Source organism: Harpia harpyja, chromosome 4 (genome assembly GCF_026419915.1).
Source record: "Harpia harpyja isolate bHarHar1 chromosome 4, bHarHar1 primary haplotype, whole genome shotgun sequence".
In the NCBI taxonomy this organism is placed as follows: Eukaryota; Metazoa; Chordata; class Aves; order Accipitriformes; family Accipitridae; genus Harpia; species Harpia harpyja.
This window is the reverse complement of record NC_068943.1, coordinates 81,476,740-81,501,962: the sequence shown is the minus strand read 5'-3', so window position 1 is coordinate 81,501,962 and position 25,223 is coordinate 81,476,740. Positions and strand designations below refer to the sequence as shown.

The following is a 25,223-nucleotide window of genomic DNA, read 5'->3' as shown; positions in this document are numbered from 1 at the left end:
CCACGACACATCCCCATGTGGAGGGATGCCCCAGGTAGCCCTGCCCTTACCCCTGCTCATTGGATCTGATATCCACGAATGCAGCCCCAACCCCACACCAAGGGGCTGTAGCATTTTTAGGCCAACCCGTGATCGGCCGTGGGGTCCCCCACACCACAGCGGGGCTGGGAGCTGCGGGAAGACCCCATCCCCCTTGAGGTGCCCATTTTCACTTGCGACTTCAGCTGAAGATCTGCAAAACTTCTACTTTATTACTCCTAATTGAACGCCAGAAGATAAAAAGTCTCCTTTGCATCCCGTCTGTGGGATGGCATGGGCATCACTTTCCCCATCACAGCACGTCCTCCACCGCTTCTTGCTCCCAAAAAATGAACCCAGAACAGCGAGACGCAGGGATGCTCCGCAGTCCGGCCCCGGTCCAGTACCCAACACACTTGGGGGGGACAGGAGCACCCCACAGCACCACACATTTTTCTGCAAGCAGCTTGCTGGGAGAAAGGAGGCAGAGCTCCGCTCTCGTCCTGGTCCCTGCCTGGGCAGCCAAATTGGTTGAACTGGGCACAGGCAGGCATCCTGCCACCCCAGGGCTTGCTGGGGCAGGTCACTGGGGAACAAGGCTGAGCGCTTGTGTCTTACCTGGCCAAAAAGCAGTGGTGGCAAAGAGGGAAGGGGGGATGCATCTGCCTCGTCAAGAGGGTCAGTGGCCGCAAGATTCTGGTGATGGAAATGGAGCAGCAAGGCGGGAGAGGGGAAAAAAGGAGAAAAAAAGGATGCAAAAAGCAAGAAAACGGAGTGGGTCAGCTGCAGCTGAGGGTCTCAGAGCCAGAGCTGGGGGGAAAGGAAAAGAGAGGGGCCGAGCCGAGGCCCAGAGGGGCAGCAAACCTCATCCCACCTCAGGTGGCCTCTACCTGACCAGGTAGGAGCAGAGAAAGCCCCCGGGGCCGAGCGGTGGCACTCAAGGCTGCAAGGGCTGGGGGACTACCCGAGGCAGAGGGGACAGGGACCGTGAGAGGTCCCGGGCTGTGCCCCCCAGCTCCAGGCCGTGCCCCCGGTCAGGGTGGGGGGCGGCAGGGGGCCGAGGTCCATGGGTGCGCTGGTGGCGGGTGAGGTGTGAACGGCGGCTGAAGCACTTGGCGCAGAGCGGGCAGCAGTAGGGCCGCTCGCCGGTGTGCAGGCGCTGGTGGATGACCAGCTCGGAGCGCTGGGTGAAGGCTTTGCCGCAGCTGGGGCAGGGGAAGGGACGTTGGCCCAGGTGGGCTCGGCGATGCTTGGCCAGGTTGGAGCTGACGCTGAAGCGTCGCCCGCACTCAGGGCAGCCGTAGGGCCGCTCGCCCGTGTGCCGGCGCTGATGGATGGTAAGGTCAGAGCGCTGCAGGAATCGCTTGCCGCAGTCCCCGCACTGGTGCGGCCGCTCGCCCGAGTGGATGCGCCGGTGCTTGCTGAGGGCCGAGCGCTGCGTGAAGCCTTTGCCGCACTCGGCGCAGAGATAACACTGGCGGCTCCCGGCCGGCAGAGGGGAAACCACAGCCACTGGGCTGCTTGTCCAGCCCAGGGGCACCTCGGCCGGGCGGCCCCGGCGGCTGCCACGCCGTCTGCAAGCCACACGGGAGCCCTGGGGCCGGATGCCTTTGGCGGTCACTGGGGTACGCTGGTGCCTGGCCAGCCCGGCGCCGAGGCGGACGCGGCGCCCGTGGGCTGGGCACTCGCAGGGGGTTCTGTGCTGGGGGAGGACGGGGGATGCCGGCCCTGTACACCTCCCAGAAGCCAGGCACTTGCACGGCCTCCCCACGGGCCAGGGCTGGAGGGCCAGCTCTGCCCACGGCAGGAGACATCTGGCAGCCTCCACACCAAGCAGGGGGGTCCGTGGCGAGGCAGAGAGCTCTTCACCGTCCGCGCAACCATGGAGCATCTCCTCCAGCGCTCCACCAGCTTTTGGGGGGGCATCGCCCTGCCCACTGCAGTCCTCCTTCCACCCAGACCAGGGACCTTGGTCTGGCTCCTCCGACCGAGGTTTCAGGGGGCCTGGGATATCTCTGGCTGTCCTGACGGCTTCCCCACAAGCCAATGTGCTGGGGGGGCCTGTTGAGGGGCTCTCCGGTGCCCCATCAGGGCCTTGCTGGCATGCCTGGGCTGCGTCCTGCTCCGAACTCTGGGGGACGCTCCCCGCTGTCACCCCTGAGAAGATGCCCCATGCACCCGCTGTCACGGCATTGCCATCCCAAGGATGTATCTCTTCCGTCACCATCTCAGTCCCACTGCCCGCTAGAACAGAGAGAGAGGAACACACTGCTTAGGGGGAAGGAGGGCCGAGAGGAAACCCACAGCAGTCTGCTGCCATGCCAGCTGCTCCGGGGCATCTCTGCTCTGCCAGCTCTTACCTCTGCCTCTGGGGCCCTTCACAGCCCTCCGGCACCGCCGTACTCTCCCTTCCTGCTTCTGCTCCTCCATCAGCTCCTGCAGCATCTTCTCCACCTGGCTCCGGCCGATGGTTTGCAGGATGGCCTTCAGCTGCTTCTGGAAATCGGGCAAAGACGGCCCCAGGCACGAGGGGGTTGTTGCCAGACCGTGTGGCAGCTCCGGCTGCCCCTGGGGAGGCTCTAGGTCTGCATCTGCAAAGCATTGGAGGAGATGCTAGGAAAGTGATGCTAACACAAGAGCTCCTGCTGCTCCTCAGGTGGGTCACCCCTCCACGGGGCTGTCACCTCCCTGTCCCCAGCCACCGGCAGCTCTGAGACAGCCAGGCTCAGGGCACGCCAGTGACAACAGGACTGTGGTACGGGAACAAAACGCCACGTGACAGTAAACAAAGAAAGATTTTTTCCTTGCTCATCCCCACCACGAGCGCCAGGAGCTGCAGAGGCAGCTCAGGACAGGGCAGAGGCTGTCGTTCCCCAAGCATGGTATAACACATCTCTGCTAGGCAGAACAGAGGCAAGTTTTGGCAGAGATTTATTAACTTGCCCCAGCTCTGTATGGGAGCCTGCAGTCTTTAAGACACCCGGGCCTGCTTTGGGCTGTGAAAATGGCAGTGCTGTCCTCTGAAATGCCCATGAGAGGCCGAGAACAGGCACAAAACATGGATAACTGCCATCGCGTCCCTTCTGCCAACTAACTCACCATGCAGCAAACTTTGGCGCCTGGGGGGCTCAGCCAGGGCAGCTATCCGAGGCCAGCTGATGGCGATCTCTTCCGCTAGCAGAAAACAGAGCAGGGATTAGGAACACGCACAGAAATTACAAAGGTTTCTCCTCCCCAGCTACAACCCCGTGAAAGGAAGCAGGACAGCAAAAATAAAACCTCCACAGAAGCCTCCTCCTCTGCTTCAGTGCGAGATCAGCCCCCTCCTCGAGCCAGCAGCAGTCCCCGCAAAACCCCGAGACGATCCCCAGCTATGGGTACATTTCTCTGAGCATCTCGTTCTGGCTCCCCAGAGGTGACGCCTACCCGTGACACTGTGGAAGGGACAAATGACACACGCTGAGGCCGGCCCCGGCCGCTCTCCTCGGTAGAAGGGAGCTGGGACACGGTTGCGGTGGCTGAGCTGACCTGTCCCTGCAGGACTGAGGGTCGCAGTGACAAGGAGGGGGGTTTACACCCCAGCCCAGCCCGAAGTCCCGAGAAGGGATGTCAGGGTCACCGCCGCGGTCCGAAAGCGCAGAGGCACAATGGGGCCTTTTGCTCGAGGAGCTCCAGCCGGACAGGCAGGGCTGCGGGGGCCAAAGCCCGGCCGGTGCCGCCGCTGCAGGGTCCTTACCCAGGGAGATGACCGACTCGTAGCCGTCCTGCATCGCGCCGTGGGGCTCGCGGGGCCCCGCTCCCGGCCTCCCTGCGCCTGCGAGGGAAGGGATTGCCGTTCACACCGGTGCATCCCGCAGCGGGCTGCTCCACCCTGCCTCGCACCGGGCCCTGCTCCTGCCCTGCCCCACGCTAAGCCCTGCTCCAGCCCGGCCCCAGCCCGGCTCGCCGAGGGCCGAGCTGCGGGCAAGGGACAGGCGGGCCCGGCACCGCGCCGGGAGCCTCCCCGCCCCGAGCGCGGCGCATCACGGCGGCGCCGGGCCCACCGCTCCCGCGCCGGCCCCGCTCGCCCCCGCCGGCCGCTGCCGCTGCCGCACCTGGCGGCCCCGGCGGGGCGGAGCGGACCGGGCCGGGGGCTCCCGGGAGTCCCCCGGGGGCTCCCGCCGTCGCCCCAGGAAGCGCCGGCAGCGCCGGGCGGAGCGGGCTGCCGCGCCGGGCCCGGCCCTGCGGCGACCCCTAGCGGCCGCGCCGCGGTACCGGCGCTGCCCCGGCGGGGCTCCCCCGGGTCCTGCCGCCCACCCGCCGCCCCCCGCCCCGGGTGCGCTCGCTTGCACACGCGTGTGCCAGCCCCCCCCCTTCCCCCGCGCCAACACGGACCCGCCGCCCAGACCCTCGCACCCGCACACGCGTGCACCTGCACACGCTTCGCGCGCGAACGCGCGTGCCGCGACACCCGCGTGCCCGCGCAGGTGTGCGCCTGCACACCCGCGTCTGCGCACGCAAGGGGCTGCTCGTGCGGGCCTCCGCGCGTGCAAGCGCGGGCGCCCCGCGCGCGTGCCTGCTCACACAAACACACCTTCACGCCCTCGCGCCCGCGCACCCACGCACCGGCACGCCCCACGCCCGCGCGCCTTCAGCCCACGCACACCTGCACAGACACGCGGACGTTCACCCCCTCGCGCCTGCACACCCAAGGCAAACGCAGCCACCCTCAAACCCACGCCCGCCCACACCCACGCCCACGCCCACACACGTGCGCTCCGCCTCGGGGAGGCGGGGCTCCGCCCGGAGTGGGGGCGGAGCCTTTGCGCGGAGGGGGCGGGGGCTGTACCCCGGGGGGGCGGGGGCACGGCGCGGCGGGGGGTGGGGTGGGGGTGGAGCGTTCCGGGGGGAGGGGCCAGTGGGCGCAGCGCGCTGACTCCGTCTCCGGGCGCCGCCGCCGCTTCCGAGTAAACACCGCGGGCGGGGGCCGCCCCCCCCCTCCTTCCCCCCCCCCCCGCCCGCCATGGCCGGCCGCGGCGCCTTCCCGCTCAGCCCGCTGCCCCCCGCTGCCGCCCCGCCTCCCCCCGGGCCCGGTCCCGCCATCCTACGGGGCCCCAGCCCGGCTCCGGCCGCTGCCGCCGCCCCGGGCTACCGCCCCATGGGCCCGGCCGCCGCGCAGTACCAGGTGAGGCGGCGTCGGGATGGGGGGGCGGGGGGGGGGAGGCGGTCGGTGTGAGGGGAGGGTGGGGGGGGGGTCGCGGAGCATCCCCCTCAGGGCCCAGCCGCCCGGGGGTGGAGGGCGCTGGGTGGGTCGTTGGGGCCTTCCCTGCGGCGCAGGGCCGGGGCAGCGGCTGCCGGGCCTCCGCCGGCTCCCGAAATCCCCCCGGGGTGTCCCTCACCCGGGAGGCCAGCCTCCAGCGGTACCCCCCGCCTTAAATCCCGGATAACGTTCTTTTCCAGGCGTTTTTAGTTAGGTTACCTCCACGCACTCCCTCTTCCCGTGCTCTCGCTTTCCACCCTCTCAAAAAAAAAAAAAAAACTCGGTAAAAGTTACAGCAGCGTCGCCGAGCTCGTCCCCTCCGCCGCAGCGATGGTCGGTGACCGTCCTGACCCCGGGATCCGGTGAGACCCCGACGGGGACCGGAGCGGAGGAAGCGTGAGTCCCTCACGGCCAAGGCCCTGCGCCCGGCTCCGGCTCCGCAGCCATTTCCCATCGCACGGAGCTGCCTTGAAACCTGTTTATCTGCGTCTTTGGCAAAGGTGGAGGTAACTGTTTGGCGTTGCGGGTGCGTATCTTCAAGAAGAATCTGGGGAGATGGTTGAGTGACGGGTGAGGAGAACAGGCGCGTGCTGACGTTGGGGGAAAGTAAGTGTGAACAGGGACCAGCCCTCAAAAAGCAAAAGAAATCACTCATTTTCCAGCCTGAAAATCTCTTATAAGAAGTATATTCTGACGGACGCTAAAGTTTCCTCCTCCCCCTTGCACACGCGGCGTGTCGGTTTGCTCTTATGCGCAGGGTGATTATTTTGGTTATTAGGTTTCTGGTGTAAAGCACAGTCTTGCAGGCAGGCTTGAAATGGAGGAGCCCAGTTGTGCAACACGTTCTCATCCACCGCTGATCGCCTCCTCCAGAGCTGCTGCCTTATTTGCATGAATTAAAACTTAAGAAATAAATCAAGCTGAGGGAATTTCCAGTTTGTAAGCTTCACTAATACAAGACAAGAAACAACTTCCCCCTGTAGCCTTAAAACCACCAAAAACCCTAGCACTGAAAACTGAGATGGCGCAGCAAGGCCAGTCTGAGCATGAATCGATGGTAACTCGACTCAGAGGTGTTTTGGGCCGAGCCGGCGCTCAGGCGTTTGCCCTGACCTTCCGTGCAGCAGGTTGCAAAACCCAGCCGGGGAGCCAGAGCGTGACGGGAGCAGCCAGGAGCCACTCACCGCTGTGGGCAAACAGGCTAACATATGCTTACTTTTTCCCCCCCGTTGCTGGCCGTAACACCGTAACGGTAGCAGGTGTTGGGAGCACACGGCCAGCGTAGGGTGATGTACACCGAGTGTATGTCACCACGGTATCTGGCATTGGCAAGCCAGTGCAGGAGTTGGCTGGGTCAGCAGGGCTGGTCGAGCCCTGGGGCTGGTGGCGAGTGCTGTGCCTCACGTCTGACCGCAAGCTGCATCTGGCTGGCAGCTTGCTGGCAGGGCTGCCTGCATGTGGGAGGGGAGAGCGGGTATGATCCAGAGGGTCTGCCCTTTGTTTTGCAATTCCCAGGCTGGGGAAAGCAGCCCCTCCCCTCTCAGCGGCCATCTCTGCTGTACCCAGAGGACTTCTCTGCTCTGTTATGCCCTGGCTTAATGAAGAACTTCGTTATTTGGGCACTAGGAGACACAACAGGCCTTATCCACGCCAACGAGTGCTTAGGGGCTCTTTAATCACTGGATTATTAAACATATGCTCATCCTTTTGACATCCTTCCATGCCTGCTGGTTATTTACTGGCAGCTCAAGCAGGGAATTCAAGAGGATGACTCCCTTTGGGAGTTCCATTTGGGACCCTTTGGGGAGCTGATGTTTCCAGAGCAGCCAGGTGCCGATGCTGTGCCTAGAGCAGGAAGGCGGGGGATTTTTCCAGGAGGAGGTTGATCAGCTGAGCTGTCAGGCTGCTTGGTGGTGGGTCTGCAGGCAGAGCCCCTGTCCCTGTGCTGGTGGCGGCACATCTGCCGAGGCTGAGTCCCAGCCCCTAGCATCCAGGTTGTGCTGGCTAGTGTAAATTCAGCGAAAAGGAGCCTTTCTTCTGTTTATTCAGGTGCTTGTTTCGGGCTTAGGACAGTTTTTTCCCATGTTATCAGATTGACACTGTGGCAGTGCTAGTTTCAGGCTTAGGACAGTTTTTTTCCATGTTATCAGATTGACACTGTGGCAGGGAGCAGGCTTGGCTCTGTGTGGTGGAGGTGAGACTGTGCAAAGTAGTGCTCCGGCCCCAGTTACCCCATGCTGATGCTTTGCTGGTGCACAGATGTGGCAAAAAGCAGCATTCATTAGGTGCCCCATTAAAAGGGTTTCACTGGCACTTGCTGGCAAGAAAGAGCCTGGTTTCTGTGGGACAGGAGAGCTGCTGCAGTCCAAGCAAATCCTAATCCTCGATGCAGCTGCAGCTCCGTGATCCCGTCCTTGGGCAGGCAGCAGTGTGAAGGAAAACAGAGTTGTGCTTCATGGAGAAACCCATGCAGGCAGCTGGGATGGAGGAGCCAGAGAAGTGTGGGTTGCTGGTATGGAGCCAGGTGAAAGATGGGGTGGCCTGGACGTGTTAGAGAGGGTGTAGTGCAGCACGGGAGAGATCCACCCGATCTTCTTGGGAGCAGAGGAAAACAGTGTTCCTGCTCATCGGGTAATTGGGTTTGGCTTGAAAGGGGCCTGGGGACAACAGCCAGGGCTGGAGCTGTACCAGAAAGCTGCCCAGTAAGCTGTGATGCTGCTTGGGCTGGGTGACCCCACCCTTCCCAAGGGAGATGGTTTCCCAGGCAGGTTTCATCATAGACTGGGCCTCGAGTTAATTTAAGTGATGATACAAAGCAGATGAACGCTGTCTTGGTGCAAGAGGGAGGAAGGCAACAGCGGAGACCATGGCACCCTTTGTTTCTCCTGGGGAAATGTGACAGAGAAGTTCTAAGTGGAAAACAACTCCAGAACTTGCTGTTGAAGGCTCTCAATCCATCTTCCTCCACAGGACCTTCTTGGGAGCTCTCAGAGCTGTTCCCTGGGCAGTTTAGCATGGCAGCAGTGCCAAAGGCAGCGTTTTATGCCAGGCACTATCTTTGGTCTTCCCGTGTGTGCCTCCATGCTGTGTTAGCAGCTGCCAGAGTTTCTCTTTCAAGCGGGAACCCAACACCTTTGTTCCTTGTTCCTGCTTGCATTAACACCCATGTTATGATTTGAAGCCCTGTGACCTTTCCTTTCTCTGACCTGTACCATCTGCGGCTTCAGATGTGAGGCCGCAGACAGGCGGGTTTGTCTGGACCCAGACATCTCCGCTAGTGCTTGAAACGTTGCCAGCACGTGTCCTAAATTTCCTTGGTGTCTTTGCCTGTTGCTTTGCCCTTCTCTCTTTGATTTAATTCTTCCTCATCTACTGTTTTTAGCTGAGAAGCGATCTGACTCCTGGAGCTTCTCGCGTATCAAAATATGGCAGGTCTTCCAAGCGGGAAGTCTTCCAAACTGCTTTGGGGCAGTTTAGGGGCTTGCTGGGGGTAAGGTGCTGCATGAGAGCTTGCAGCGTGCAATGGCATCTAGATAACACCACCTCCTGGATGAAGATCTCCACCAGCATGAACCCAGGCTCTTCCTGGCACCCTCCCAAGAGAGATTTGCTCACAGATAAGAGCGAACAAAGAGGGGAAGAGCACCCTTTTGGGGTGTGCTGGGGAGAGCTTGGTTGGTCCCGATCCATGCGAAGCCCTGAGCTGAGCGGTGGCTTTAGGCAGCCAAGCTGTCCTTGAGACCAGCTTGGCGTGGAGCTCAAATCCTGTTTGAACAGCGTTTGCTTCTGCGTCTGTCCTAATGGGAAGTGCTGCCATCCGGGCATGCGGGGGGGAACTTGCAGGAAGAGCTATTGTTGCCTGGCATCTGTCCAGGGCTCTGCTCCCAAAGCCCCAGGCGAGGATGCATGTGGGCTCTCGCTCGCTGACTGTTAGTATGTACAAAGTTGGATCACGCCTTTCTGGATGGAGCAAAACAGGACATGCATCGGGAAGAGCCTTTCCCCCTCGTTGGGGACATGCAGGGAAGAGCTGCAGTCTTGGAAGGAAGATGAAGAGAGGCTCTTGAGCTGTTTTCTGAAATGCTGCTTTTCTTCAAGCTAGCTCTCCAGCCCAGCTTCTTCTTGCAGATCCATCGTGCTATTTATTGCTCCCCTTGTTTCTCCTTTCTGCTACCAGCCTCCCGATTTCTGGCCTGCCCTTCCTCAAGAAGGGGGCCTTTGGCAAGCAGGGAGGCTTCTGTCATGCCAGTGAACGTCCGTCAGGAAGCCTTCCAGCCTCCTGTTGGATTCAGCTGAAGCTGACTCTCAACAGAGCTCCCCAAACGCAAGTGGCCTGTGCGTTGACCTGGGATGAACCGCTAAACCGCAGCCAGCCCCATTCGTTCCTTCGGCTTTGGCAGGGAACAGAAACAAGCTGTTTTCTGTCCCGTTTCCAAACGGCTTCGCTCGCTCTCCGCGGGGAAGGCTGGACGACGTCCAGCTTTTTCCTCGGAGCTGAGCTTGCAAGGTTTGCCCTTTGTCCGCCCCACTGGCAGGGGTGGTGGGGCAGGGAGGGGAGGACAAGGCAGTAGCCGGAGGGGATGGGGCAGCAGCGCTGCCCTGCCCTGGGTGAAGGGGGGTGGGCAGAGGGACAAGGGGTGTTAGACAGGAACGAGTTAAGGAAGGTCTCCTTGGTTTGAGCTGGTCTAATAAAATTTCCTGAATTTAAGCCCTCTTGTATCCTGCTAATTTCCAGGGCTTCCGAAAAGGGATGGAGGCAGGCTTCACCCCGCCAGGGCTGTAATGCTGCTTCATGGCTTAGCCAGAGATTTAAGACTGCGCCATGCTTGCGTGAGTCGAGTCTTAGGAGCCTGCAGCCTTCGGGCAGGAGGCGAGGGGGCTGAGGCTCCCCCGGATAGGGATGCAGTCACTGGTTGAGCACAAGGCAGAGGCTGGCCCTGCTTTGCCGAGAGGCTTCTCCGTTAGCAATTTGCTAACCTTGAGGGTAAACTGAGGGGAAAAAAAACATCTGCGTGGAGAATTCTGCCTTCCCTTTTCTTGCTTGTCCAAGTGATCAAATGCAGGTCCCTGGTGGGCTGGAACTCACTCCCCTGGCAGCTTAGCTGTGGCTGATGGTTCTCAGATGTTTGTGGAGGTGACGTTAAAGTCTTAAGTATGACCGATCCATTCATCCTTGCGCTGAATCTCTCCCTGCCTCCTCTTCTTGCAACTGAGCAGTCTCTCACCCTCCTAAGAGCAGATGGACAAGCAGGAGAACTTGCACAAGGTGCTATCGCTGATGTGGAGCTGTCAGAGACTCTCTCAGCCAACTTCAGCCAGCCTCCAAATCTCTCATTTCAAGGAAGATCAGAAATGTGACCCGCAGAGGGAGGTAGGAGAGACCTCTGGGCATGGCAGTGGTGAGAATCGCCCTGGCCAAAGGACGGGAGCTGGCCATAGCCCCGTCACCTCTTAGTCCAAGCAAACTGCTGACAGCATTCCCCCGTTGGTGCGTGTAGGGAAGGGGTTGGGTTGTCATACATTGTCACGTAGGTAACCTCCCTGACCTTCAGACCAGTTTCCCTGTGGCACTGATCACTGTCTTCCATGTGGGCTTGAGAAACACCCGGGGGCAGGGGTTTCCCTGAAAGCCATCTGTCTTCTCCATGTTCTTGGTGGCTCTAGGGAGCTGCAGGTGACTGCTTGCAGCATTGGCACTACGCAGCTTTTCTTGGGGCTCCTGAATTTCTGATTAAAAGTTTCACAGCTTCCTCTCATGGCTTATCTGTTCTCCAGAAGCCCTTGCAGGTGAGTCAGCATGGTTATGGGAGCGTGGTCCTCCTGTAGCCACACTGTACTGGCAAACAGTATTTACTCAGTACCTGTGTTTTTTAATGTTGCAAAGGGTGTGGATCTTGGTGCTGCCTCTCCTCCCAGCCCTGCCATGGAGGATTTCTTGATAAACCTGGAGAAACTGGGTTCTTGCCTTGTGGTTTTTGGCAAAAGTGGAGGTGCTGCTGGCTGTGGTCGGCTCTTGGCGATGCCGGCGCAGTCCCGCTTGTCACGAGGAGTTGCGCAAATGTGGCTGATCAAAAGGAGAGAAACATCTGGGGGCTGTTAGGAGGAAGAAACAGGCTTGTGCCTTGTAGCAAAGGCAGGTTAGTGAGCTCAGGCTCTGGAAGTGCTGCTTAAAAAGAAGGGTGAGCAAAGTGGAGACAGTATTTGGTTGTGTAACGGGCTCAGCCCGTGCTTCGTGTGCGTGTTTTTGAACTTCCACGTGCGGCACTAATCCTGTGGCCTGCTGCTGCTTGACCTCCCAGCTGCAATACGCTTCTCAGTGCAGCACTTGGTGTGTTTTCGGGATCTCCCACTTGCAGAGACACCCATGACCTTGGGCTCCAGAGCGGGAGCAACTCAAGCTCTTGGGTTTCTGTTTACCAGCTTTTTGGGGAGGAGGTGAGTGTGTTTTGGCTCCAGCTGCCATCAAAGCAACCCCCCTGCCGCAGCTCTGAGCCTGCCTGTAAAACCTGCAGAGGACAGGCAGGCTGCCGGTGGTGATCTTGTGCTGCAAGCCCTCCTGCACCCAGGATTTATGCTGAAATTAATGCCTGTATGCAGATAAGCTCATCAACTTACAGTGTTGCCTTGCTGGGCTTGTTGGGATAACGAGTTGGCTTTGTTAGCTCTCTTCCATGGCACAGCCATGTGCCCTGGCAGGGCGGTGGGAGGGAGCTGTGGGGGATGTCCTGGCACATTGAGGAGCCTGCAGCAGGGGAGAAATGTTGCTCTGCTGGCTTGGTGGCTCTCCCAGCCTCACATCTTGGCAGCAGGCAGCTTGAGGATCAAAGGATCCCGGGAGGCTGTTGGCTCAGACTGTTGATGAAGCAGGCTGGAGCACGTAGGGGCGACTGGCAGGTTGTGGGGTGCTGTGACCAATTGTCGAGGGCTCTGGGAGGGATGTGTGGGGTGTAGACCTGGTGGCACCTGTGAGCCAGCAGTGTGGGTGCTGGCTTGCCAAACTGCTCTGCTCCAGAGCATGCGGAGGGGCTGTGAGTGCTGCCCTGGGTTGGGACCCCTTGGAGGAGTGGCTAGGTTTTGCGTCATGGCTCGTCAATGCCCTTTCTGGGTCCCTGGAGGTGGAAGGATGGGAGCTGGCATGCCGGCAGGGGGTGAGCTCTTGCCTCCATCCCCTGCGCCCGGGAGCTCGTCTTCCTGCCTGCCTGCCAGCCTCATGACCAGTGCCGTTAGGAAGTGGGATTGCCCTGCTCCCCTCCCAGGCATTGCGTCTGCCAGCACTGCTGCTTTCTGGAGAGGAACCCACGGCACAACCCACGCCGCAGTCCTTGATGTCCCCAGGGGGAAGGCTTTGCAGGCAATGACCCTCGTGATGGGACCTTGTGATGCACCATGTCCGATGTCTCCTGCTGCGTGGTGGTGGCTCAGGGCCACACATGGCTTTGGCTCTGTGCCGGCTGGCAGGCCCGGGCTTCCCCTGTGGTCAGTGGCTTCTGCTCATCCTGGTTCTACTTTCCTGTCACTCTTCCTGCAGCAAGGAAGGCTGCAGCTCCTGACGTCCTTCCCTTCTCCTTTCCCTGTCACTCGCCTGCACCGCAGAGCAGGGTACGACCCCAGAAATCTCTCCCAGGGAAAAAGCGAGAGGGCGGATGGCATCCGCTGGTCCCCAGCAAAGGTCAAGCCCTCTTGCAGGGCAGTGTTTAATGCACACGCTTTTTCTCTTTTCTTCCCCACTAGCGCCCCGGAATGCCACCCGGCAGCCGGATGCCCATGGCAGGGCTGCAGGTGGGACCACCTGGAGCTCCCCCCTACGGAGCAGCCTCTCCGATGAGACCTGGCCTGCCGCAGTCGATGATGGACCCTTTCAGGAAGCGCCTGCTGACCCCCCAGGCACAGCCACCACTGGCCACCCAGAGGAGAGGGTAAGGGGCCAGCACCCCCCCACTCCAGGACGGACACCCGCAGCAGGCTGGAGGCAGGCGGTTTGACCCACTAGGTCCTGGTTGCGCTTCGCCGCAGAAACCCACAGCTCCCTGCCCTGCTGCAGAGGGGCGAGCTGCCTGCAGCGAGGCGGGAGCCTGCTTGGCTTGCCGGCAGGCTTCCCCTCAGCTGGCACTGCTGGCGGTGGGAAACCTGCCAGAGCTCGGGGCTGGGATGTTTTGCGATGACGGGGGGGTGGGGTTGGGGGCAGAGATCACTCAGCTTGCAGCTTCCCTGTGCTCTGATCTCCATGCCAGTAACCAAAAAGCCTCCCTGCCTGCACTTGTGCTTGCCAGAGGCCCCAGCACCAGCTCCTTGGGGTCTTTTTCCTTCTCACAGGCATTTTTGTGCTGGCTCTGGCAGGCACAGACGTGGGTGGAAATGGGACAGGGGTGGCAGGTTGTAGAGATGCTCCCCAGAGCTGCGGTCTCGGTAGGACTGTTTGTTGGGGCTGGTCTTGTCAAGCCATGGGGCTCTGCCAGCGGCTCCTCGCTTGTTTACAACGCTGCTAATCCCTTCGCTCCGTTTGTTTTCCAAGAGGGCTTCTTGATTACTGGAGGCTGTTTCTCAGGGCAGGGTCCCTTGGTCCTAATGGATACTCGGGTCCTGTTCCCTGCCCTAGTTGTGTGGCAGGGCCGACAGCTCAGTTGGCTCCGTGATCCCTCCGCAGGGCATCACAGCCTCTGCACAGCGCCTGTGCATCCCTTCAGTGCTCCAGAGCAAGCTGGGGATTAAGGACAAGGGGCAGCTCACCACCAGGCAAGGACGTCAGCGGCCAGATAAGGCTGCAGCTCCATTCCTGGGGGCTGGCTGCATGGGATCAGCCGTGCTCGGCTGGTTGAGCATCCTTGTTCCCAGCTGGCTGCGGATCAAGGGATCAGGAACTCCCAGTGCCTAATGGAGTGGCCAAACCCTGCAGTGCAGGAAGTATTTAATATGGCAAGAAGAGCTCAAAGAAGCGCTCTGACACCCATCTTAGCTAGGGCTGCCCTCCCAACGTGTCCTCCTGCTCAAGCAGCCGTGGGGCAGCCGGTGTGCCTTGGACACCTCGAGATGGCAGCACGAACACCCACGTTTGCTGCCCTGCTGCTTCACATGCTGCCAAGGGAAAGGGACTTCCCTTTGCCTGCTGGACTCTGCCCCGTCTCTTACGTGTGCAGCAGAATGGGAGCAGAGCATTTCCCCATGTATGCAGGCATTAAGTCTGAATTTAATGGGGCATTGGGGTGGGCTCAGGCTGAGGGCGGGCCAGGAGCCTGCAGCATGTGGGAGGGCAGGAGAGCCCAGGGCCCTGTGGTCTGACAGACTACTACAAGCTTGGAGAGAGCTAAAATGGCTCTGGGCAAGGCTGCAGCCGTGCTGTGGCTCTAGAGGCCCCTCTGCTTCCTCCACCCACGATGGTTTCAGCCCCACTGTGACAAGGTTGGTTTGGTTTAAGCTGGTTTTAAGTGAGCTTCCAGAACTGGGCTTTGGTTTGTAGCACTGGGAGAATGTGATGGCCACTTCCAGAGAGAAAACTCGGGAACACTGTCCTGCAGATGGGAGCATGCCTGCAGCTGCAACTTTGCCTTGCTCCTGCCCTGCAGCACCTTTAGCAAGCAGCAGCAAACCAGACACGGGGACTGGATTTCCTTCCCTTGGCTTGCCCGCAGGAATATGTTTTCTTACTTATTTGCTTTCCTGCACTGATCCAAGGGCTTGTGCTCTAGGTGCTCTTATAGCCTTTCTTTATTCTCCTCCTGCAAGTCCAAAGGCTCTGTCACACAGAGTAGCCCCAAAAGGGGACCTGCTCCCCCAGACCTGTTCACTGCAGTGGGAGCCTCAACACCTGGCTCGGACTGAGCCATCCATGTGGCACGCAGCTGGCACTGCCACTGTGAGTCCTCTCCCTGGAGCCTGGATGGGGCCAAAAGAGCCACCAGGCTCTTGGTGTACAAACAGAGCTCGGTGTTGTCCCTTGAGACTCACCGCTGCCCAAGCATGGGATGTGCAGCAGCTTCCCACCAGGCATGCAGCAAGGTGTCTTGCAAGAGCTGCAGCATGATTTTTTTTTTTTTTTCCCCCCTGTCTCTGTGCTTTTTGCAGGGTGAAAAGGAGGAAGATGGCTGACAAGGTCCTGCCGCAGAGGGTGAGTGCTGCCTCAGTACGTGGGGAAGGAGCTGAGCTGCTGGAGGGGGGTGGTGCATCCATGCTGCCTTCGCAGGGCAGCTGGGGTGATGAGGTCCTCGTGGGGAGGAGGATCTCACTGGGCCACATCCTGCCTGCCAGTCACTTCTGCTTGGTCCCAAACCAACCTGGAAGATTTCTGTCTCGTTCTCTGGGTGGTGGGAGAGGTTTGGGGTGTGCACAAGTTGGACAAGCAGGACTTGGGCAAGCAAGAAGCAGCAGTGGCTTGGGGTGGAGACCCCAGGAGGACCCTAAGCCTCTACTGAGGGTCCCTCTTGACAATCCAGGGTTGTGTTACCTGCCTGTGACACCAGGCAGGCTGCTGGGCACAGTGACAGGCTCCAAACTGAGGTCTGCAGTACAGCTTTGTGATTTAGGGAGAGCTTTGCAGGGCTGTAGTCTTTGTTTAAAATGAGAAATTGGTGCTGTCGTGCTGGACTCATCACATGGTGACTCCTTACCGTGTCAGCTCAGCACCAGTAGTGCTGCTGGGGCGGGTGTGGGGGATGCAGCCCCATCCCAGCATGCAAGGGACTGATCAATTCTGTTTGACAGATCCGGGAACTGGTCCCAGAATCCCAGGCCTACATGGACCTCCTCGCCTTTGAGCGCAAGCTGGACCAAACCATCGCTCGGAAGAGGATGGAGATTCAGGAGGCCATTAAGAAACCACTGACGGTGCGTGGCAGTGAGGGCAAGTAGCTGGATGGGGTGGGGGGCTACGAGGTGGGTGCTGCTGTGGGTCACCCTCTCACTCCAAGCATCCCTCCCTCTCTGTTTTCCTATTTTTAACCCCATGCAACGCTACAGGCTTGGGGAAGAGTGGCTGGAAAGCTGCCCAGCAGAAAAGGACCTGGGGGTGCTGGCCAACAGCCGGCTGAATGTGAGCTGGCAGCGTGCCCAGGTGGCCAAGAAGGCCAACAGCATCCTGGCTTGTATCAGAAATCCAGGCTGCTCAGGGAGGTGGTTGAGTCGCCATCCCTGGAGGTATTTAAGAGAGGTGTAGATGTGGTGCTCAGGGACATGGTTTAGTGGTGGACTTGGCAGTGCTAGGTTAATGGTTGGACTTGATGATGTTAAAGGTCCTTTCCAGCCTAAACGATTCTATGATTCTATTCCACAGCAAAAGCGGAAGCTGAGGATTTACATCTCCAACACTTTCACCCCAGCCAAAGAAGAAGGGGAGGGTGGTGAGCGCGTGGCCTCCTGGGAGCTACGAGTGGAGGGCAAACTGCTGGAGGATGTAAGAATACAGGCAGGGATGAAGTGGTGGGAGGAGTACTGGTGCTCTGTGCTGAGAGCTTGGCTGGAGTGGATACGACCCTCTGCTTGCTGGGTGCTGGAGACAGTGTTTGGGCTGGGGCCCTCCGTGGCTGGCAGTGTCAGGCCAAGTCTCCCCCACTCTGTTTTGCAGCCGAGCAAGCAGAAGAGGAAGTTCTCCTCCTTTTTCAAGAGCCTCGTCATCGAGCTGGACAAAGAGCTGTACGGGCCAGACAACCATCTGGTGGAGGTGAGATGAGAGGCTCCCGGCCACGCTGTGGGTCTGCTGCTTACCCTGTGGGTGCTCAGCTCCCCAGCCCAGCATCTGTCCCCGCTATGAGAGGAGGTTGAGCAAGGTGCTTTTGGGTGCCGGGGAGCGGTGCCAAGCCTTCCTTGGGGGACCACACTGCCGTGCTTTCCAGGCTCAAGTTTACGGCTGCATTTTCTTCCCTGGTACTGGCTGGTGGCCAGTGTGATGGCTCCTGGCAGCAACTGCTGCCTGCTCGGCTCTTAACCCCCTCACACCCACAGATACGCAGCTAGAGCTGAGAGGTGTGGGGCTGCAGCGAGGACACGGCTCTGAGAGGCAGCTTGGGCAGCCCTGGGACCCACAGATTTGCAAAAGTGAGGCCCAGCACAGGTGATGATGCCACAGAAAGGCTCATCTGTACATCCCAAGGCCAGATGGGAAGAAGGGTCTGCACTGTTGCCTCTCAGCCCGCTGCGTAGCTGGAAGGTCCTCGGGGAGATTAAGCACTGCCTGTGAGTGGGATCAGAGCCTTTTTGGGTGCTCCTGCCTGGAGGAGACTTTCCCTGCACGCAGCTCACGCTTTTCCCACAAGGAAACACTTATTTCTGTGGTGGTGCCTGCTGTGGTGGGGGTGAATCCTGTTCACGTGCAGGGTGGTTTGTGAGCAGCTCTGATACGCATCCCCTGCAGTGGCTGAGGCAGGATTGATCCCTCACTGACTCCAGGAGCTGTTTGAGCCCTTGATGTCGAGTGCTCAGGGCTGTATCTCCCCCAGCCCATCCAAAGTCCCATCCGCCTCTGGGCTGGAGCACATCAAGCTGTATCTGTTGGACTGGGTAGGCTCTCGGCTGAAACCCACTGGGGTCAGACTCCCAGGAACTGACAGCTCTGCCTCTGCTAGACCCCTGCACAGAGCCCAAGCACCAGCTCTCTCTGCTCCTGGCTGCAGACACAAAGCCTGTTTAGCGGGTGGCTTCTCATGGTCCTGGAGTTGACCAGTGTCCCCTTGGTATCTCGTAGTGGCACCGGCTGCCCACAACCCAGGAGACCGACGGCTTCCAAGTGAAGCGGCCTGGTGACGTTAATGTGAAATGCACTCTGCTGCTCATGCTGGATCACCAGGTAGGGGCCCTGGGGCTGCGTGGGTGCTGACTGTGCCCTGCTGCCCTTCCTTCAGCGCGGCTCGTCTGTATGGGGCAGTCCAAGGGGGGGCAAATGGGCCTGGGCTGGGGCAGGCCCTTGTATGAGGCTGTTGGGGGACTGTGGGGATAGAAAGGAGCACAGAGAGCTCCAGGCATGGACCCTGCAGCCTGCGGTGATACAAGGGCCGTGTGGGGCACTGTGCTCAGAGGAGGGGCCCTTCCAAGTGCCAGACAGACCTCCTTCATTTTGTGTGTCCCTGCAGCCACCACAGTACAAACTGGACCCTCGCCTGGCTCGCCTGCTTGGGGTGCACACCCAGACCCGTGCCAGCATCATGCAGGCGCTCTGGCTCTACATCAAGCACAACAAGCTGCAGGACAGTCACGAGAAGGAGTACATCAACTGCAACCGCTACTTCCGCCAGGTCAGCCCTCGCCCCGGAGCACCAGCATGCTTTGCTGGGAGGAGAGCACCCTTCCCACCCCCAGTAAGGCCAGAAGCAGCATCTTTTCTGGCTTGCAATAGACATTCCAGACTGCCCGGTCTCAATTTATGCCCCTTCCCCAGGCTCTGGCTTGCATCCATCAGCCTGCCATGCTCAAACCAGGGCTGGGTGATTCCCCCCCTCCTGCCTGGCCCTTTCTGTGACGGGTGGAAGGAGGCCCTGCCATGGACAGCAAAAGCTCTGCTTTGCCCCTCCAGATCTTCAACTGCGTCCGCATGCGCTTCTCTGAGATCCCCATGAAGCTGGCGGGGCTCCTGCAGCACCCAGATCCCATCATCATCAACCACACCATCAGGTAGGGATGGAGAGTGCACTGGGGAGCATTCCCCGGGGCTGGTGGGCTCTGTGGGGTGGAGGGGCAGGGTGTCTCCCTGGTGGGGTGCAGGAGAAGAGGGCAGTACCTGCAGGAGCTACGAGGTCTCCAGCCCAAAGCAGCAGTGAGCACAACTCACTTGGCAGGGGGAGAATGAGTCAAATTTGGGGGTTTCTTGGGGCAGTCAGTTGGGTATTTGTTTTGCTGTCGAGGGAGTCAATCCATCCCTACAGCAGGGTGGAAGCTGAGGAAATCCCCCCCCTAACACCCTCTTTCCTCCCAGCGTGGACCCCAATGACCAGAAGAAGACAGCCTGCTATGACATCGATGTGGAGGTAGACGATCCCCTGAAAGCTCAGATGAGCAACTTCCTGGCTTCCACCACCAACCAGCAGGAGATCGCCTCCCTGGATGCCAAGGTGCAGGGACCGCTGTGAGGGGGTAGCCCTGCCCGGCAGCAGGGTGGCACTTCAAGGCTGCACTGCAGAGCTGGGGGGAGCTTGGTGGCAGCCATGTCCTGTTCTAGGGGGACAGGACAGCTCCCTTTCGCCCCTTGTCATCTCACTCTCACCCGTTGTCATCTCCCTAGATTCACGAGACCATTGAATCCATCAACCAGCTGAAGACGCAGCGTGATTTCATGCTGAGTTTCAGCAACAACCCGCAGGATTTCATCCAGGAATGGATCAAATCCCAGAGGAGGGACCTCAAGGTAAAACCCTGGGGTGGCTGGGCAGAGTGAGGGGCTGAGGGGGGGTCTGGCCCTGGTGCTTACCCCGTGTCACCCCCACCTCGTTTTGCTCAGATCATAACGGATGTGATCGGGAACCCCGAGGAGGAGCGGCGAGCCGAGTTCTACCAGCAGCCCTGGGCGCAGGAGGCTGTGGGCAGACACATCTTCGCCAAGGTGGGCTCCGTGCTGTGCCCATGGGGTGCTGCAGCAGGTTGGGATGGCAGCAGAGGGGCCCTGGGGCAGCCCTTCTCCCTGCCTGACTGCCCTCATCTCCTCCAGGTCCAGCAGCGTCGGCAGGAACTGGAACAAGTGCTTGGGATCCGCCTCACCTAAGGGGCCAGCGGGGGCTCGGGAGCTCCTTCTCCTCTCCCTGCTGCCTGAGCCTGACGGTACTTCTTACTGGAATCAAATACAGCACTTGCACAAACCCTACGTGCCTGGAGGGATTCGGAGCCACTCGCACCCCTGGGCTCCCCTCGGCCGGGAAGCTCTAGCCACAGGCAGAGCACAGCGGAGGGTCCCCCGGTTCCCCCCAAAGTCCCGCTGCAGCCCTTCTGCTGCATTAACGCATCCTGCTTTTGCATTGTGCCGTTTGCCTCTTCCCCGTAGCACTGACCGCAGCCCTCCTCCTCGCTCCCCTCCTCTGGCCAAAAGCCCTCCTGGAGTTGCTGCCCAGCAGGGAAAAGCTGCCTGTGCCGACCAGGAGCCGCTGCCTGCCCTGCCAGCCCTCCCTGAGCCCAGCCGCCGTGAAGGCAGGCCCAGCCCTGCCCCTCTTCAACCAAAGTTTTGTCATTCCAAATGCCAGCCCCCCCCCTGCTGGTGCCCGACGTTTTGCACTATTTTTGTGAACAGGTTTTATAAAAAAAAGGAAGCGTTTTGTACAGTGGGTTTGTATTTGATTAATATATTGAGTTCCTCTTACTGCACTCATTGCCTCAATCTATGCAGTGGTTCGTGGTGTTCTCAGAGGGCTGGCTCGGCCCAAGCTGTTCTTTTTATACGTAACCAAGTTTTTTAGCATTAAGTTTTTGACAATCAGTTGATTACTCCACCCTCCCTGCTGTTTTACATAATTAGCGACTCATCTTGTGAGCGATATGAGGTGTCAGGGGGGGCAGAGGGGGTAGCTCTGCCCCCGGCAGCCTGTGGGCAGCGGGGTCACTGGGCTCTGAGCACACCCCACCAGTCAGTGGGGCACCAAGAGAACTGGAGATGCTGGGGAGGGAGGGGACCACAGCACTGGGGCTGAGGGGACGGTGCCACCACCCACCGGACCCACTGAAGTGCCTTAACCCCACTGGCCCCCTGCCCACAGGCTCCTCAGCCCGGCCGCAGCAGCTCTGCCTCCTCCGGGTGGTCACAGGCAGAGGGGAGGGGGGGGCGTTTACATATTCCCAGGGTGTATGGCTCAGGGGTGCCTGCTCTGCCTCTTGTGTAACCATTTTTTGTCTATTTTGGATATTTTCTAATAAAACCAGTTAGCAGCAGCTCCCTGTGTGTGTGTGCTGGAGTCCTGCAGCCTCCCCCCACTCCTTTCTCCAAATCAGCACCCAGATGTGGCCATTAGCAGCACTTTATTAGAGACAACGCCACCCGAGGAGCAGCCCCAGCCTCACCGTTACTTCCACAGCTTCTTGATGGACATGTTCTTCTCACTGTCCTTCTGCATCACCTGGGCAGGGAGGAGGAGACAGTTGGTTCCAAGCATGGAGAAGGCACTGCAGCCTCCATCTCCACCCAGGCTCTGGCTGTGCGCCACCACCCCGGCCTCTTCCATGTGACTCACCAAGGGACAACCCCCTTAACACTAGTTTGGCCCCAGAGCTGACCCACTTCAAGCTTCGCAGCTCCCAGGTCCTGGCAGACGCTGCCCAGGACAGTTAGTGGCCCCAGAACAAGGAGCTGTCAGTGGAGGAAGCCACCAGCAACAACCCCCTTCGCCTCCCCCACGGCACTTACCTTGGCAACAGCCATTTCAAAGTCTTCTTGTGTGACATGCACCCGTCTCTCCCTCAGCGCGTACATGCCAGCTTCTGTGCACACCCCCTGCAAGGGACAGAGATGTCACCCACCGCTCCCTGCTCTGCCAGCCCCGCTGCCGCAGCAGTGCCCCCGGCTCACCTTCACTTCAGCACCCGACGCCCCTGGCATCAGCTCCGCAATCTTCCGCAGGTTGATGCCCCGTGTCAGGTTCATTTTCCGGGAGTGGATCTTGAGGATGTCCAGGCGAGCCTGGAGGAGAGCAGCAGCAAAGCGAGGGTTGGAGCTGCAGGAATTGTTCCCAGACACAGACAATGTACTCCCACCAGGGAGAAGAACAGGACAGCAGAGGACCAAGGGAGAGCCAGGGCCTGCCGTGGGGCACCCCACCTACCTCCTCGTTGGGAGGGGGGAACTCGATCTTCCTGTCAATGCGGCCAGGGCGCAGCAGAGCTGAGTCCAGGATGTCGATCCGGTTGGTGGCCATGATCACCTGCACGGGGAGAACCACCGTCACCATTCCAGGCACCCCGCTGCAACCACAGGGCTGGCAGGACCCTGGCCCGTCCCCAGGCAGGGATGACACCCTCCTACCTTGATGTTCTTGGTGGCCTCAAAGCCATCGAGCTGGTTGAGGAGCTCCAGCATCGTGCGCTGCACCTCGCTGTCCCCGCCAGAGCCCCCCTCCAGGCGGGAGGAGCCGATGGAGTCGATCTCATCCATGAAGATGATGGAGGGAGCATGTTCCCGGGCCATCACAAACAGCTCCCGCACCATGCGGGCACCTGCAGGGAGCAGAGAGGGCTGAGCCCTGGCACTGCGCACAGCTCAGCACAGCCGGTGTGCTTCCGTCTGCCCTGGACATCCCGTGAAAGGCCAGTCCCGAGGCCACCCAGCACCGCAAGAGCCCTCACTGGGGCTCCAGCACAAGCAGCCGCCTCCCCCCACATCCTTTTACCTTCACCAATAAACTTCTGCACCAGCTCGGAGCCTGAGACGCGGATGAAGGTGCAGTCAGTGTGGTGGGCCACAGCCCTGGCCAGCAAGGTCTTGCCTGTTCCGGGGGGTCCATAGAGCAGTACGCCCTGTAACAGCCACATGGACGCCTCAGCACCTTGTCCATGCCTGCACAGGCAGCCACACCCCGACAGGGGACATGGGGACACCCCCCGGGGTGACACAGGCAGCATCACAGTGGCACCACAGAACCCCCGAATGCTGACCCCCACCACAGACCCACAGCAGCAGGACTTGCCTTGGGCTGGGCGATCCCCAGCGCCTCAAAAAGCTCAGGGTGCTTGACGGGCAGCTCGATCACTTCCTTGATCTCCTTTATCTGCTTGTCCAAGCCCCCAATCATCTCGTAAGTGGAATCCGGAACCTTCTCCACCATCATCAAGGACACGAGAGGGTCCACTTTGTTGGGCAGGATCTTGTGCAGCGTATAGCTATCATTGCGCAGGGCCACGCGGCAGTTTGGGGTCACCTGCAGCAAGAGCAAAGGGGAGCTCAGCATCCCCGCGGCAGAGAAGGGATCAGGCAGCGCCAGGCTGCCTGGAGGGAGCGGTGGCATCCCCTCCCACGGCCCCAGGACACTCACATCATTAATGTCGATGTTCTTGTCCACATCCACCACAAACTTCCCCTCCGGGTGCACCTGGAAGGCAGCAGTTGCCACTGTGAGTTATTTCTCCAAGAAGTCCCCTGGTGCATGCCTGATATCCACACCTGCTGCTCGGAGCAGGAGGAGGGAGCCAGAGAGCTCAGCTGCAGCCAAACACCCTGCAGCCCCTCCTGCCACCAGGAAGCCCTAAGCCAGCTGCCTCCCATCAGCCTGGGGAAGGTTTGGGCCCAGGAGAGCTGCTGCAACATGCTTCTCTGGAGAAAGAGCTCTCACGTCATGTCTTTTAGTTGTTATATCCCCCCAGAGCTCATGTTCACACTTGCTCCAAACCCCGTGGGACAGTTGCCCTCAGGACAGCTCGGCCTCATACCTTGACAAGCACTTTCTTCTTGTCCATGGCTCTCACCACTTCTCCCACATAGGAGCCCTGCTCCTGCAGCAGCTGCAGCTCCTCCCGCAACAGGCGCACTGCAGAGAGGGAGACATCAGCACCAGCCACAGGCAACTGTGCCCTGAACCCCTGCCCACGACAGAGGGGCAGCACTTGCCACAGTGGCTGGCAACTGCGCCAGGAGCCACCAGCCCAGCAGGCAGGACCAGCCCCAGAGCCCCAGGCGAGGAAGATGAGAGGAGCCAAGCCATACCCTTAGCATTCAACTCATTTCTCTGCGCTTGCAGGCGCCGCAGGTTCTGGCTCTTCTCATTCACGATGAGCTGTTGGGAAAAAAGCTTCGCTGAGCCCTCAGCATCCTGTGCAGCATTCACATCAACCCAACATGGGCACCAGCACAATGGTCTTTGTCACGGGACAGGGACCTGGAGGGGGACAGCCCTTCCAAGCAGGATGTGGCCAGCCAAACCCCACTGCCAAGAGTTGAGCAACACTTCACACACACGCAGCAGTGCTGTCAGCTCGTAGGACTGAAACTCATCTCATTCACTCCCACCACCCAAAGGTTGGGTCCTGCTTGTAGATACCACCCTGGGGCAGTGCGTCCTCCAGAGCAGGGCACCTGCAGCACAGAAAAAGCTATGGGTGCTCTTGAGGCAAGTGTAGGCATAGGGACACAGCCACACAGCCCCAGCTGGAACCACAGCAATGCCGCCCTAGAGTAGGCCAGCTGGGCATCTCCTGCACAGCCAGGACTGGCTCACCTGTAGCTCCTCGATCTTGGACAAGTAGTACTGCCGGAGCCCTGTGCCGCCTTTCCCATCGTCCATCTCCATCTGTGAGAGATCAGAGCTCAGCAGCACCGGCCTTAGCCCCAAGGGCCGCCTATTCCACCTGGAGCCTCGAAAACCCATCTCTACTCTCAGTCAGTCTCTGTGCTGACCCTCTGATCCCTATTTTTCTCTCCGACGTTCCCGGTCAGGTCCCGGGTCCCTGCTTTTCCTCCCACCCATCCTCGGCCTCCCCGGGCCGGTGCCCAACAGCAACCCCCAAGCTCCCGTTCCCTGTGAGTCTCACCATCCCCACCCACACACCCCTTCCCCCTCCTCACTATTCCCTCCTAGATCCTCGTCCCGCATCCCCCAAGGCCTGCCCCAGGCCCCGGTCGGCCCCCGCTCCCTCGGGGAGGCTGAGGCGAGACCGCCGAGTCACGGTGCCCGCCAGGCCCCGACCACACCCGGGCCCGGCAGAGCCCCGGGGCAGCACGGCACGACCCGAGCACCCCGCGGCCGGCGGCCGCACCCCGCTCCAGCCCAGCCGAACCTGCTCGGGCCCGTCCACCGCCATCTTCTCCGCCGGCATCGGGACCCCGGCTCCGCTCCTGCCGGCACTAAAGATGGCCGCCGCCCTCCTTCCGCTGCCCGCCCCCCGCGCGCCGGGCGTGATGACGTCACTTCCTCTCCCCACCCTGCCGCCGCAACACGGGCGCCGAACACTCTTTGCCCCTCGCCGCAGAGAGCACATGCGCAGTACGGCGTCGGTGCTGTGAAGTGCGCATGCGCGACTGTAGCGCTCTCGAGTCAGTGCCTTGCCGCCATCTTGGTACGGTCAAAGGTGATTTCTCCGT

The 25,223-nt window shown here is 60.2% G+C and overlaps 3 protein-coding genes across 7 annotated transcripts; 1 reads left to right on the top strand and 2 right to left on the bottom strand.

Annotated features, from left to right (window-relative positions):
* Window positions 1–231: 231 nt before the first annotated feature.
* On the bottom strand, window positions 232–4,104 carry LOC128140793 (zinc finger protein 629-like). 3 transcript variants are annotated; one of them, XM_052785062.1, is made up of 5 exons: window positions 3,755–4,104; window positions 3,298–3,452; window positions 3,118–3,192; window positions 2,379–2,609; window positions 232–2,262 (listed from the first exon to the last, which is right to left on the bottom strand). In XM_052785062.1, the coding sequence occupies exons 4-5, from the start codon at window positions 2,461–2,463 to the stop codon at window positions 956–958; spliced, it is 1,392 nt and encodes a 463-aa protein (XP_052641022.1). In that variant the 5' UTR covers window positions 2,464–2,609; window positions 3,118–3,192; window positions 3,298–3,452; window positions 3,755–4,104; the 3' UTR covers window positions 232–955. The 3 variants fall into 3 exon arrangements, with proteins under 3 accessions (XP_052641022.1, XP_052641023.1, XP_052641020.1); XM_052785063.1 differs by lacking the exon at window positions 3,755–4,104 and adding an exon at window positions 3,547–3,745; XM_052785060.1 differs by lacking the exon at window positions 3,298–3,452.
* Window positions 4,105–4,988: 884 nt separating this feature from the next.
* On the top strand, window positions 4,989–21,088 carry SMARCD2 (SWI/SNF related, matrix associated, actin dependent regulator of chromatin, subfamily d, member 2). Of its 2 annotated transcripts, none has more exons than XM_052785066.1 (13): window positions 4,989–5,182; window positions 12,989–13,173; window positions 15,317–15,359; window positions 15,953–16,075; window positions 16,521–16,640; window positions 16,812–16,907; window positions 17,928–18,029; window positions 18,313–18,474; window positions 18,753–18,850; window positions 19,152–19,287; window positions 19,458–19,580; window positions 19,674–19,775; window positions 19,881–21,088. In XM_052785066.1, exons 1-13 carry the CDS (start codon window positions 5,021–5,023, stop codon window positions 19,932–19,934), a joined length of 1,506 nt encoding a protein of 501 aa, XP_052641026.1. In that variant the 5' UTR covers window positions 4,989–5,020; the 3' UTR covers window positions 19,935–21,088. The 2 variants fall into 2 exon arrangements, with proteins under 2 accessions (XP_052641026.1, XP_052641027.1); XM_052785067.1 differs by lacking the exon at window positions 4,989–5,182 and adding an exon at window positions 5,386–5,783.
* Window positions 21,089–21,158: 70 nt separating this feature from the next.
* Window positions 21,159–25,073, bottom strand: PSMC5 (proteasome 26S subunit, ATPase 5). 2 transcript variants are annotated; one of them, XM_052785069.1, is made up of 12 exons: window positions 24,920–25,073; window positions 24,361–24,432; window positions 23,850–23,919; window positions 23,576–23,673; window positions 23,182–23,238; window positions 22,837–23,067; window positions 22,540–22,666; window positions 22,176–22,366; window positions 21,976–22,074; window positions 21,723–21,833; window positions 21,561–21,647; window positions 21,159–21,273 (listed from the first exon to the last, which is right to left on the bottom strand). In XM_052785069.1, exons 1-12 carry the CDS (start codon window positions 24,956–24,958, stop codon window positions 21,220–21,222), a joined length of 1,236 nt encoding a protein of 411 aa, XP_052641029.1. In that variant the 5' UTR covers window positions 24,959–25,073; the 3' UTR covers window positions 21,159–21,219. The 2 variants fall into 2 exon arrangements, with proteins under 2 accessions (XP_052641029.1, XP_052641028.1); XM_052785068.1 differs by having other exon boundaries at window positions 22,837–23,238.
* Between the last annotated feature and the right edge of the window lie 150 nt (window positions 25,074–25,223).